This window comes from Macadamia integrifolia, chromosome 3 (assembly GCF_013358625.1).
Source record: "Macadamia integrifolia cultivar HAES 741 chromosome 3, SCU_Mint_v3, whole genome shotgun sequence".
NCBI lineage: Eukaryota > Viridiplantae > Streptophyta > Magnoliopsida > Proteales > Proteaceae > Macadamia > Macadamia integrifolia.
In genome coordinates, this window is record NC_056559.1 from 16,359,664 (window position 1) to 16,373,916 (window position 14,253).

Here is a 14,253-nt window from a genome sequence, read left to right on the forward strand (position 1 = left end):
CCCCCCCCCCCCCCCTTTTTTTATGGGTTGGGGAGGGAGGATGTCAATATGCAAGAATACAAACCCCGGTGTTTAATCACGGCAACATCCATTTAGATTGCAACTCCCCAACTCCTTTCCTTCAGCACATTTCAGTTTGTCCTCAACAAAGTGCCTAATAATGAACAGTATCACCTAAGGGTAATATTACCCTATGCATTTTATTTATAAAACAACTTTGGGCCTGATTACTTGTGCCCATTAGAATGACTCAAAGCTGAGATACAAACCCAGTTAAAAGTTGTCATTGCATTCTAAAAGTCTTATGCCAGAAGCCATCCCAGATGCTAACGTTGTTCTATCACAATAAGCCTAAGCTCTATCACAAAAGCCCCAAAAGGACATATCACTTTTTCCCTTTTGAAGGGGGTCTGGGGATAGTTAATCATAGGACTTCTACCCTTTTGAAGGCCAAATGCATAAACAGAAATACGCTGGTCAAAGGTGAACAATGTAAACAAACAAAAGAATGGAATTCCAACAGGACCAACACACACCTGACGCAATTCTCCTCCCAATTTAATGGTTTGGTTAGGCATGCTTGAGAGGTCCAGAGCAACGTCTCCAGGAACCTAAACAAAGGTAATAAATAGCATTAAAAAATAAATAAAAAATAAAAAAATAAAAAAATAAAAAAATAAAAAATAACCACAGTCAAAGCAGAAAAGAAACTAATAGAATAAAATGTTTGTGGAATTGAAGGGTTGGGTGAAGGCCTTTCGGCATCCCAACAGGTAAAGTGACTTGAATGTAGAGGAGGATACTCACAACCATCTGATCAGTGAAGCTGGTAGGAGAATTTGAGGGCTTTCTGTCCATGTCTGTTTGCCCCAAACACACGCTCAGGGTTCCCTGTAGAGCTATCGAACTTGTTAGTAACAAACTGGATTTCCTTCCCTTCTCCCTTTCAAAACTTGAAAACTAAAACTAGAAAAGGTGTACTGTTTGCTTTTTAAACCTTGATTTTGAGAGAGGGAAGTCGAGAGCAAGTTTTAAATTCAGGAATCGGGGACGGAATCGGTAGGATCCCGGATTGGATCGGAATCAGCCGAAATCGGTCCCAAAACCCTAGAATCGGCCATTTGATTCGAAAATTCATCAATTATAGGGATTCCTGGTGTGAATCAGCAGTATTGGATTGGCCAAAATCATACTTCCTTCTCCTACGCAATAAAAAAAAATCATACTTCTCTCTCTCTCTCTCTCTCTCTCTCTCTCTCTCATTATTAGGGGTAGATATGTCATTTTATAGGAGAGGAGAGAGAAAGAAACATAGAAGCACTAATGTACCATAAACAAATGACATTGTTCTCTATTCCGGAGCAGCCTGGGCACCATAGACACAGTGCGTGAAATGACCGTTGTGTCCCTCTATGTTTAGGCACCGCATGTCTGGTTGCAAAGGGCACTCCCGAACAAAAACACTTGCCCTATAAAGAAGAAGGCTGCAAACCCCACTCACCAGAGAAGCGATGGTCCAACACTTAGACATTATAACATAGCATATCAAATTTTTAGAGGATGGGTCCACACATCAAAATATGCATCTCTTAGAGGGGCTTGCCACTTTGCCCTTCCTCATTTATATGCCCAAGACCCTCCTCTACTCTAATGATAAAAATAAATAAATAAAAAACCCCTTAAAGGATGGGTCCACACATTAATGGTTCTTTATAAGACTAAGAGGAAAAAGATCCTCTCCAATTAATTATCTAAGGGAGGAGAAGACATGGGATACGCACCCATGTATTGGCTTACGTGTCCAAAATCCTCCCATATTTTGTCAGAGAAGTTATTCATAATCCATGGCTTATGGAGATCGTATGGCCCACCTTATGCATGTAGAGCGTATGAAGAGAGAGACATCAAAGACAGATGGATGTGTGTTTGTATGTATATATGTTTTTTTTATCTTGCCAACATGATGTGAGTATATTCTACCAAAAAAGAAAAAACATGATGTGAGAACAGTGTCGGAGAGCTAATTCAAACCCCAAATTTCTATTAGGCTATGTCTAGTTGTAAGTTGTAAGGGAAATTAAAGGTAAAGGAAGCAGAAATTTTTCAAATATAAAAAAAGAAATTTTTTTTTTTCATTACTCAACATGATTGTACATAATATTTAACAGTGTCCTTCTATTTGTTGGTTTTGGCCCACATAAGGCCATGAGAATTATAGAGTGCAGGGCAGGGGAGGGGAGTTTGTGGAGAGAGAGAGAGAGAAGCAGAAAGGGCTGTAGACATTGAAGGTGTTTACAACATTTTCCCTTTTCTTGTAGATTCTATGGAAATTTATTTGGAATCTGAAAATGGTGCCCAAAAGTAAAGATGTTCATTTGGACATGTTGCTCTAATTTTCTTGTTGTTAAACATTTTCTATTCAAAAAAGAAGCTTGGAGCTAATGATTTGTGGCCAATGTGCTCTAGTGCTGAAGAGACTGTTGTTCACCCCCTTTTCCAATGTTCAGTGCGGCTGTTTGGTTGGTTTCTCCCTCGTAATTTAATACTAATGAGCTCCACCTTTCCATGGTATATAGGATTCAAGTATTGGCTTAACTACATTTTTGCTTAATATAAGAGTTTCCCTTAACTTGGTCTTCTATTCTTTGACAAGTTTGGAAAGCTAGGAGATGGTTCCTCTTGTTTGGCTGGCCCCTCTTTGGCTTCTCCTCAGGCTGATCTCTCATCTTGGGAAGATCAGTTATCTGATCCCCCTGCTAGTTGTTTTGTTATCTCTTCTGATGTCGCATGGTGAGCTGAGTCTTGGAAAGGTGTCAGAGGTGTGGTCATTAAGGATCAGCTAGGTAGGTTTGTTGCAGCAAGGTGTAAGATGGATTATAGTACCTCTGTGTCTGCCTCTGAAGCGAAAGCCATTCGGGATGGCCTTGGCAATTTCGTTTGGTCTTTAGGCAGTTGTGTTCCTGAGTGATTGTATATATCTTCCCTGCAGCCATTGACTGGGCGACTTAAGAGTGTGGTAGATGATATCCTTTTCCTTTTTGTAGGTCTGTCTTTTGTTTCGTTTTGCTTTATTTCCGTTCTGTTAACAGGGAAGTTCATGTCTAATCCCAGGGGACGTCTCGCCTGAGTATCTCTCGGGTTTGGTAGCTTCGCCCACCTTCATGTCTTGAAAATTGGGACGCTTCTAAGGGTTCCCTGTAGAATGGCAATACAATTTAAGACGCTTCCTTTATCTGCAGTCAGTGAATTGGTAGTGATACTCTCTTAAATTCCTTGTGTATTAGAATGTGTTAGATTCACAAAATATTAGTTGACGAACCAAACAATGAATCACGTAACTATGCTCTGTGATCCAAAGATTTAGAAACTTGGGATATCCAGCAAATCCCATTTCTTAGTACTGGTTGACCTCCATAAGCCTTTGGTGTTGTGCACGTTACTTGGCTATGCTGATGATGGACCAGAATAACTTAAGACTCTTCATCTTTGATTTCACTGGCAGGGCATGGATCTGGATCCTGCAAATAAGGGGCATTGCTATCTGGAGGTGCCACCAACGCTGCTGCTGCTGCTGCTGCCGCGGCCGCCGCCGCCGCCGATTATAGAGCACACCATATTTCACATGATGATAAACATTGAAAATTCAAGTACAGAATGGGAAAATTTTGAGATTTGGCCACGGAAGCATGGAAGTGGAAGTAAATCTTGTTTTTCCCAAGTACCAACTTTAGTAGTATTCTGTAATTTTGGATGTGCTTCCTTTTTTTTTCTTTTTTTCTTTTTATTAGCATCCATAGTCCTCTTGATGTGGGTTTAAGTACTTTGACATACATATGGGCATTGCTGCTCTGAGTGCTCTGTCAGGTTTTTGTGTTATTACCCCAAGTAAAGGAATGAACTACTCATCCCTTATGATGAGGCTGATACTTAAAATGCTTCTTGTTTCTTGGCTCAGGGTTGTACATAGAGTTCCATCCACAGAGCAAACATTTTCTACAGTGACATTCTCAGTTATAACCAGTTGCATCAACAAGAAACAATTTGTAAAGACCGATCATTCCTCCTGGTTGGAGGAAGGATCGAAATTATTTATAAGTAAGATTCCTAGATGCTTTCATCTTTGAAACCATGGTGCACTTTGGTCTTGTAGTTTAGTAAGTTCCATGTAAATTTTACTCAAGTCAATTCTATCTCTCATTTGTTTGGCTCGCAACCCATATGTTGACCACTCAAAAGTCGTTCATCATTTATCTATACATATGGGGGCTTTTACAACCTAAACATTAGAAAACGCCCAGAGATCAGCCATTCTTGCAATTTATTCCTTCTAAGTTCTACCTTTCAATTCTACAAGGATAGAAATAAGAACAGTCAAATTTCAGCATGAGTAGAAAGTCATAGAGACGTTGGTCAAACTTCAAAAGCCAGAGGATGGGGATGAGGAAAATGAAAAAGACAAGGATTGGAAAGTCTCTCACAACAAAATGAATCCTATGCCGTATGTCAATGAACTTTAGGTGAAATTCAGGTGATCTCCAAAAGAAATGGTACTCCAGGATTCTTCAAATTAACACCACAACATAAATGTTTGCCCTGATGCTTAAAGACCTCCACATGTAGCTGCCCTCAAGTCCTACAAAATAATGTTGTAAAGTCTATCATTTCTCTTGCCAATCATGTTGCTCCTTTTATTGGTTCAAGAGACCCTCCAAGTCCAACAAATTATTCAGAAATTATTACAATGAACACAACTTGGTGAAATGACCATTAAACAACAAATAGAAAATAAATGCGTGCATGCCATAATAAACTTGGTGAAATTGAAAACCAGCACTACTAAGGAATGGTGCTCGATAGCGCATCACTTGTGAAAGGAACTTGTTGAATCATATAAAATTTTAGAAACATATTAAATAGAAATAAAACGCTTTTTTTATGTTTCCAATATACAAAAATATTATTTAAATATAGTGAACCATGGCACCACTTACATGGCAAACTTCAACATTGTTGCTATTAATCAATGGTAGCAATTGTGCGTCATTGGGAGGAAGATTTAACGGTTCCTACCAAATATAATGAAATAATAAGAAGTTAAAAAAACAAATAATAAAATCAGGCATTAGTAATTATAATAGGTCTTACCTTGGACATTTCTTGAAAATTAGTGATATGGTGAGAAACAAGAGGTGAGAAGGAATGCTGAAATTGTATAGGACCACTACAAGGTAATGGGCACGACATCAAATTCAATTGACTTTGTGCTTGGGTAAATGCTTGTTTGTTCCCTTCCAAATTCTGGTTATTTTGTCCTGTGATTAATAAGTAATAAGCTTATATTTTCTTTTGTCATTAAAATAAATACAATACAATTTAAAAAATTCAGATTACATTATACTTACCTTGTTTCCCCTTTTTAGCTTGAGTGCTATTTGAGCTTTGAGACTTCATTTTCCTTTTCTTCTCTAGAATGCTTATTATTTTGCCACCTAGTCCACCATCATCTTTTGCTTGAATTCTGTAGACTCGTTGGGACATTGGATCACCGCAGATTAAAGCACTTGTTTTAGGTTTTAGTTGTGCTTCTTCTTTTAAAATTTCTTCCACTTTTTCTTGTCCATCTCTCAGTAAGGTTTTCACAAACAAGGTAGCCTTCTCACTATTGGCAGCCCGTGTTGCAAGGGTAGCACTTTGCTGGCACATATCACTATAACGGGAACCAGTGCTTGCCTTCTCTTGAATAACACAACCATCATTGTCATTTACAATCCCAACCAGTGTAGGTTTAACAACCCTTTGTGACCTAAGCAAAAGAGCTTCAGTTTCAGTTGCAAGAGGATGATTGTGCTCATATGAAATTTCAGTGACCGACCATTTCCCATTCCTCATGCGTTTTACCACCATTCTTGCTTTACAACCAGTTCTTCTATCTGGGCGACTCTTTCTCAGGTTGAGAGTCCTTTTATCCACTCTGCGATGACCTTCTTTTGAGCATTCAAATATTCTTCGCCATACAACACCTTTTTGTGTTTTTCCTGACCGGCCTCTTCGGATGCTAAAACCAATTTTTCGAGCATATGAATTATAAAAATCATAAGCTTGTTCGTCAGAGACAAACTCCTTGCCAACTGATGGAATCTCACATTCTAAATCTTGAGCTTCTCCTGAAACAAATGCATCACAGATATCATCCGTTCTCTCTCTCAATAAGGTTTTCACGGACAAGGTAGAGTTCTCACTATTGGCAACCGGTGTTGCAAGGCTAACAGTTTGGCGGCACATATCACTGCAATGGGAACTAGTGCTTGCCTTCTCTTGAATAACACAACCATCATTGTCATTTACAATCCCAATCTGTGTAGGCTTTACAACCCTCTGTGACCTAAGCGAAAAAGCTTCCATTTCAGTTGCAAGAGGATGATTGTGCTCATATGCAATTTCAGTAACCGACCATTTCCCATCCTTCATACGTTTTATCACCATTCTTGCTTTACAACCAGTTCTTCTATCTGGACGACTCTTTCCCTGACTGAGAGTCCTTTTATCCACTCTTCGATAACCTTCTTTCGAGCATTCAAATATTCTTCGCCATACAACACCCTTTTGTGTTTTTCCTGACCGGCCTCTGCGGACACTAAAACCAATTTTTCGAGCATATGAATTATAAAAATCATAAGCTTGTTCATCAGAGACAAACTCCTTGCCGACTGATGGAATCTCATATTCTACATCTTGAGCATCTCTGGAAACAAATGCATCATTGACATCTTCCGTCCTCTCTCTCAATAAGGTTTTCACAGGCAAGGTAGCTTTCTCACTATTGGCAACCGGTGTTGCAAAGCTAACACTTTGGTGGCACATATCATTGCAATGGGAACTTGTGCTTGCCTTCTCTTGAATAACACAATCATCGCTGTCATTTACAATCCCAACCTGTGTAGGTTTTATAACCCTCAGTGACCTAAGCAAAAAAGCTTCCGTTTCAGTTGCAAGAGGATGATTGTGCTCATATGCAATTTCTGTAACCGACCATTTCCCATCCTTCATACGTTTTACCACCATTCTTGCTTTACAACCAGTTCTTCTATCTGGACGACTCTTTCTAAGATTGAGAGTCCTTTTATCCACTCTTCGATAACCTTCTTTTGAGCATTCAAATATTCTTCGCCATACAACACCTTTTTGCGTTTTTCCTGATCGGCCTCTTCGGATACTAAAACCAATTATCCGCGCATATGATTTATAAAAATCATAAGCTTGTTCATCAGAGACAAACTCCTTGCCAACTGTTGGAATCTCATATTCTAAATCTTGAGCTTCTGCTGAAACAAGTGCATCATTGATACCATCAATCCTCTTTTCTTTAGCAATTTGTTCAATACTTTCTTCGATATTTGTTTCCTCTCCGTTGCTCATCTCTGATTTACTTTCACTACTAGCTTCCATGGCAAAATCAGGTGCCCTGTAAATGATGCAAGGTAATAATATATGAGTAGATGTTAAAAGAACAAAAGACGTACTAATAATTAAAAAAAAATATATATATATATATATATATTATTTAACATAAGAATAAGGCTATCACTCTAAGAAAATGCAGTTCAATGAAAAATTCTCTCTTTTGAGAAGCCATAAAGACATTTTTCTCCGTTACATCTCAACCGAAAGTGGCAAAAAGAGGGCTGACTCACAGCAAAGAAAGGATTACCCAGCTAATCAAGTGGCCAAGCTTAGGTACGGTTCTATGATTAAAAGGGCCAATTCAACCATCAAATTAGCAATGGAATATGCCAATTCTCTACATGGCACTTTGAACCCAACAAGGAAGCACGACTTGCTAAAGATTATGCTCTTTGGGAAGTTCATTCACCTGCCCAAGTCTGCCCTAGCTTTTGGGATGAATTCCACATTCTTATGAAACAACACAGAAAATAACAAAACTTTCAAAATAAAAACACAACACTAGACATATGTTATTTAAATTGAAATATAAATATATTTAAGAAAGGAAAAAAAAGGAGAAATAAAAGGTCACCTAACAATGAAGATTGAAACAAAACTCCTGGCAATAACAGATCACCTCAGTGGTTCTGACCAATGTTTTGAAAATCAGAATTGAATCCAAAATTGTGTTGAATTGCTTCCTTTGCAAGTTCTCCCTTGAGTGCTTTACATTGATAAATTATTACATTATAAGGGCATTTGTAATAAACATAAATAAATAAATAAATCCAACAGGCTAGCCAGGTACTACAGTTATTGGATTGGTCCATAGGGTAAAGAAAAAAGAAGACTTTTACCAACAATTGCAGGATTTTTTCCCCTAGATATCTTAGAATCCCGATCAAAAAGTTCATGACCTGATTATATATCCAAAAAAAACATGGCACATTGGTCCAGCTCATGTCCATGATTGCGAATCACCCAATTTCAGATTTAACAATGACATTGCATAACTAAACATCAATACAGTTGGCAGGGTCACAGTTACTCTAGATGGCATTTGTGTACAGGACCCAAAGGAAAAAAGAAAGAGAAGGAACATTTTGTGGCAATTGTTTGACTCATGGTCAAAGGAATAACGCCAAAAACTTGAATAAGCAATTATAAACCCTAAAACAAATGCATATGAAAACATTTGTTACTGCACATTGATTACAGTCTAAACCTAACAAGGTCTCATGCTATCATGGGTTGTTTCTGGTCCAACCATGAATATCCTTACAAAATCAAACTACAACAGAAAATAGAAAAGGTAATAAAATAACACTTGCCGTGTGCAAAAGATAAGCATAATCAAGATAGTAAACAGTTATAGCACACACCAGATTTGATTGAACTATTGACAGACACCCATTCTTCATTAAAAAGGACTCTATAGAGAGAAATCAATAATCAAAAACAGACCTGGGTTTTTTACCAATCAAACAAAACAATAACAGAGCATCAGAAGGAAATTGAGGAATTCATAAACAGTACCCGCAACTTCAAAGCAACAAATCAACATGATTTAATCCAAGAAACTAAGCCCAGAACAGAGATGACATTAATGAAAGAATAATAGATTTAGAGGTTTTACGAACGGAGCAGTTGCTGCTCAGGGATTCAAAACGTGTACAGAGAACCATGTGGGTTCCAGAATGTGAAGACGGTTTTCCAGCGCCGATTATGCCAATTGCAGCGGCAACTTTTATCTTCTCCTTACAGAAAAAAGAAAAAAGAGATTTTTATCTTCTCTAACTTCCGATTTGCAGGGACAAGGAGGCAATGAATACAAAGGATGGAGAGGGGAAGAGAGAGAGGTGAAGCGTCTTAGCAGGTAAGGCCTGTGGACACGTTTCTTGTTCAGCTTGTTCAGCAGGAAGAAATTAAAATATATATATATATATATATATATATATTATTTGAAAGGAGGGAGGGTAATCCTCTCCCCATATGGGGAGAGGATCTGGAGTTTTGTTACTGCTTTGTTAACATCACACTGTCGCACAAAGACAAAGTTGAGATTGCTGGGTTTCCGGTCCCCTCCCCCCTACTGTTGTTCTTTCTAGGTTCCACATTCTACTTATCTCTCAGGCTGGCTTACGTAGCCAATCTCAACAGTGTGTTAAGAGTGACGGAGGAGACTCGGGATAAGAGGCATGGGAAGAGTGAGTGAGGGCTTAGGACTGAGGGGTATAAGTTCTTGCTTTATGCTTAGAGACTAGAGAGAGAGAAATCATAAACTTAACTGAGAAACAAGGGTATGGCATCGGGGAGTTTTGGAATTAGGAGGGTAATCTGGAGCTGTCCCTGCCCTCTAGTTTGGTTATTGGTTTTGGGGTGGATGGGCATCGGAGGAGTAGTTGTAGTGGGGGGTTTAAACTTATCATCATCATCCACTTCCAAATACTCCAACTGTGAATTCCCAGCGATCTACAACTTTGGGGACTCCAACTCAGACACCGGCGGTAGATCTGCGGCGTTCGATGCGGTCCCTCCTCCCAACGGTGAGACCTTCTTCGGCAAGCCCTCCGGCAGGTTCTGCGATGGCCGTCTCATAATCGATTTCATCGGTGAGCCCTACCCAGCCACAGTCACCGACTCTTCCTGTCATGCCTGAAATTTTAAATTTGTTTTATGAAGATTCCACTAACTAAACTAATCATCATCGCTACATTTATGATTCATTACCTCTACCCACCAGTCCACCACATCGCATTGCATATTTGCGCGAATCCATACAGATTAGGAAGAAGGGAAATTAAAAGAAATGCATAAATTAAAGGTTTCTCCAGTGGTACAATCACCATATCCACAATTAATAGCAGAAACTGTTGGCCATTAAGAATAAGGAAGACAGAAGAACCTCTAAGACGAAACAGACAATCACACTTAACCTAACAATGGAAGAAGAAAGTCAACATCAAATTTCTTTGTATCTTTGAAGGTTCCAACACAAATTGAACCAATTCTCCTCCTTAATCTAAAACTAAAAGAAAAAAAGAAGGTTTTTGATTGTGCACTGCTGTGCAGCGGAGGAATTGGGACTACCCTATCTGAGCGCGTACCTGGACTCAGTGGGAACTAATTTCAGGAAAGGGGCGAACTTCGCAGTAGGAGGAGCGTCAATCCGGCAAGGAGGTTACAGTCCCTTCCATCTCGACATCCAGATCTCTCAGTTCCAACAGTTCAAAGCTCGATCTCTACAACTCCTCTCTTCTGGTAAATTAATCTCTCATTCACCTCTTTCAACTTAAATTTGGTAATCAAATTCCTCTTCTTTCAAACGCAGATTACAAGAATCATCTGCCAAGACCAGAGGATTTCTCCAAGGCACTGTACACCTTCGATATCGGCCAGAACGATCTCTCCTTCGGGTTTCAACACACTTCAGAAGAACAAGTTCGAGCTTCAGTTCCTGATATCCTCGATCAATTCTCCCTGGCTATTCAGGTACAAATTTTTAATTTTTTTAAGTAATTCATATCTAATTTATGAACAATCAATAATTAATTACAGTTCGTTTGGGACCGTAGCGACTTTATGACGAAGGGGCGAGGATATTTTGGGTACACAATACGGGGCCCGTGGGTTGCCTGCCTTACGCCGTTATATATTATCCAAACAAGGACGGTTCGCATCTGGACCAGAACGGTTGCGTTAAGACCCAAAACGAGGTGGCCCAGGAGTTCAACCGGCAGCTTTTGGAACGGATCAGCAAACTCAGGAGTCGGTTTCCCCTTGCGATTTTCACATACATCGACGTGTATTCGGCGAAATATGATCTCATTAGCAACGCCGTTAATCAAGGTTTTGTGGACCCACTTAAGTTCTGTTGTGGAAGCTACTACGGCTATCATGTGGACTGTGGGAAGAGGGTAGTGATCAACGGGACCGTCTACGGAAATGCTTGTGGGAACCCGAGTAGGCATGTTAGCTGGGATGGGATCCACTACTCTCAGGAAGCCAATCGCCGTGTTGCAATACGTATCCTAGGCTGTTCCTTGTCCCACCCACCCATTCCTATCACTCAAGCCTGTCACCCTTCCTCGCCTTCATAAGAATCATAACCCCATGGCCTCATCGTCTCATCATATATAACTAAGGAGTAGGTTTTCCTTCACCCACGGAGGAGTAGGGTTCAGCCACCCATCTCAACTCTCATTTGATTTTGATTTTGATTTTTGTAAGCTAAATAGTGTAGGGAATAGTGATGGGACACGTAAAAGTTTCAGCCATGTGGCTTCAACTGTGGATGGTATGTATTTGCTATATAAATAAAAGGAGAGAGAACGCTAGCTACCTGTAGGTTGTTGTGCCAACGTAGGGGCCAATGAAAATATGCATTTAAGCATTTAATTGAGGTTAGGATGATCATTTATGTACCCCGTGTTTGAATGTAAGAGCGCCCAATAGGATAGTGCTCATGGAGAAGAAAAGGGCACCAGGGCAACAATTTCATACACATGAGTCTTTATGGTCACGACATAGGAGAGGGAAGAGAAATAAATAAATAATAATGTGGGAGAGTAAAATATATTGGTTCTGGGAAATTCATAGCATAAACTAGCACCTTTTTGTGTCTATATCTCCTACTATAATAAGGAGTAAAAATGTCATTTCATGCATCAAGATTCTCTATCTAGTACACATTGGATGGCTGGGAGGGCCTTATTGTGTAGGGGTGTCAATTTGTGGCTCGAACCAGCTAAACCGATCGGGACCGACCGTTTATAGATCGGCCCGGCCCGGACCGTTTATTAAACGTGTCGGCTTGAGCCCGGCCCGTTTATAAATGGTCGGTCTCGGTTTTGCTACTTGAACCGTCGGGCGCCCAACCGAGACCGACCGAATAACGCCCGACCGAGACCGGCCTATTGTGCACCGACTTGGCCCGACCCTTTAATGATTGTAGAATACCTATTTTATGTCTATATCTCCCACTATAATAAGGAGTAAAAATGTCATTTCATGCATCAAGATCCTCTCTCTTGTAGACATTGGATGGCTGGGAGGGTCTTATTGTGTGTGCAACTATCCCTTAACTATCAGATGCATGTTGTGGGGGATGGGGACTTAGATCCTCTGTGGCGCAACATGGCGTCTGACGTGCATCTAACGCCCAGAAACGTCTTAGGCTATGTGCAATCGTCTTGGACTCCATACCTAAGCATTTCTGGCCATGGGATGCTCCTTGGACACCCTGTTGCACCACAGAGGAATTCAATCCAGGGCTGGAGGGTTGGAGAGGATTTAGATCCTCATTTCATATAGGAGGGAGGAGAGATATAATGAGCACTAGTGTACATCACACATTTTGATACTGTTTTTTCTCCCTGATATTGGTTATGTATATTCTTTCCACTCTTATAGATCTATCACATGACAAGTTATACTTTTTTTTAGGGGTGGGGGGAGTGCTTTCTATGGGGGAATGCAATTCCTGCTTGTGTGCAAGGACCAATAAGAGCACACAAGAACATATCCATAAAGATATCATTTTTCATTTCATGGAAGGGCAAACTGGTCATTTCACCCACCAATTGTCTAGACACGAGGATCATAGTGGCCACTAGGGGTGTCAATCCTGAGCCCGCATCGATAGGTCCAACCCAACCCGACTCGCTTAAGGCCCGACCTGAACCGGCCCATTTATAAACGGGCGTTTACAGTGCAGAGTAGTAGCCCGTCGGACGCCCGACCGGCCCAACTCACTTAAATAGCTTGTTAGAACCGACTCACTTAGCCCGACCGACCCAACCCCCTTTAGAAAAATGCTTAAATTGTAAATACCTATTCTACCACTAATACTACAAAATATGAGTAATGCTTTAATTGTAAATACCTTTTCTAAGAATCTTATCTTCTTAAATTCTAAGAAAAATGCTTAAATTGTAAAACCAATACTTTAATCTGCTTAAAAAATGATTTTAAGGTAAACCCATTTAGAATTAAATAGGCTCATTGTTCGTTTAAGGCCCGTTTAAGGTAGCCCGATTAAAGCCCGACACCAATCGGCCCCGATTACAAATCGTACCATGCCCCCCAAACCCAGGCCAGTTTAAGTAAATGGACGTTCACGGTGTAAGGATTTCACACCGCCAGACCCCAGACCGGCCCAGCCCTACCTCACCGATCGACACCCCTAGTCTCTTTTTTCTTATGCAAATAAAAGCTAACGATTAAAATTTCTCTTTTAAGATATAGCACGATCACGTGACAAATGATACTTTAATTTTTCTTTTATGCAAATAAAAACTAATAATTAAAAGCAAAAATTATTTCAGTGGAATAGTATAACCCTAAGTCTAGACACATGGGGTAAAATGACCGTCGAACCCTGGGTCAAAATGCAAAATGATGCCCTTGTTTTTCTGATCTTGCATAACGCTGTAAAAAGGACAGATTGACTCCCATGTTTCAATGTCAAACATGGTAGCAAAACTTTCCATGGCTCGTCCAATTCAACAGGTCCGGTGATTCCATCCAGATATCTATGATGTTCTTTTCCAAGTGTAAAGCTCGATTGATTCCTTGTTTGATTCCTCGTGTGTTGGCTTCTGTTGGACTTCCATAAACATGGTCGACGGTAGCATCCATAAGCCTTCCACGATATATTATGATTGATGCACATCCTCTTTTTATTCCCTGTTGAAAACGAATCAGGTTCCTCTCCCTTGGAAGTAATCACCCCATCTCATCTCACACTGTCCTGAGTTGTGATCACCGTAGTTCAAAGGTCATCCTCATACCCTATGAATAGTGTGAGAA

The 14,253-nt window shown here is 40.1% G+C and overlaps 2 protein-coding genes across 3 annotated transcripts; one reads left to right on the plus strand and one right to left on the minus strand.

Moving 5' to 3' along the window:
* Positions 1–4,301: 4,301 nt before the first annotated feature.
* LOC122073773 lies at positions 4,302–10,688 on the minus strand. 2 transcript variants are annotated; one of them, XM_042638401.1, is made up of 5 exons: positions 10,551–10,688; positions 5,403–7,462; positions 5,146–5,312; positions 4,992–5,066; positions 4,302–4,633 (listed from the first exon to the last, which is right to left on the minus strand). In XM_042638401.1, the coding sequence occupies exons 2-5, from the start codon at positions 7,444–7,446 to the stop codon at positions 4,601–4,603; spliced, it is 2,319 nt and encodes a 772-aa protein (XP_042494335.1). In that variant the 5' UTR covers positions 7,447–7,462; positions 10,551–10,688; the 3' UTR covers positions 4,302–4,600. The 2 variants fall into 2 exon arrangements, with proteins under 2 accessions (XP_042494335.1, XP_042494336.1); XM_042638402.1 differs by lacking the exons at positions 4,992–5,066; positions 10,551–10,688 and adding an exon at positions 9,084–9,445.
* LOC122073774 (GDSL esterase/lipase At5g14450-like) lies at positions 9,599–11,790 on the plus strand. Its single transcript, XM_042638403.1, has 4 exons — positions 9,599–10,055; positions 10,516–10,704; positions 10,775–10,935; positions 11,019–11,790. Exons 1-4 carry the CDS (start codon positions 9,746–9,748, stop codon positions 11,541–11,543), a joined length of 1,185 nt encoding a protein of 394 aa, XP_042494337.1. The 5' UTR covers positions 9,599–9,745; the 3' UTR covers positions 11,544–11,790.
* Positions 11,791–14,253: the final 2,463 nt, after the last annotated feature.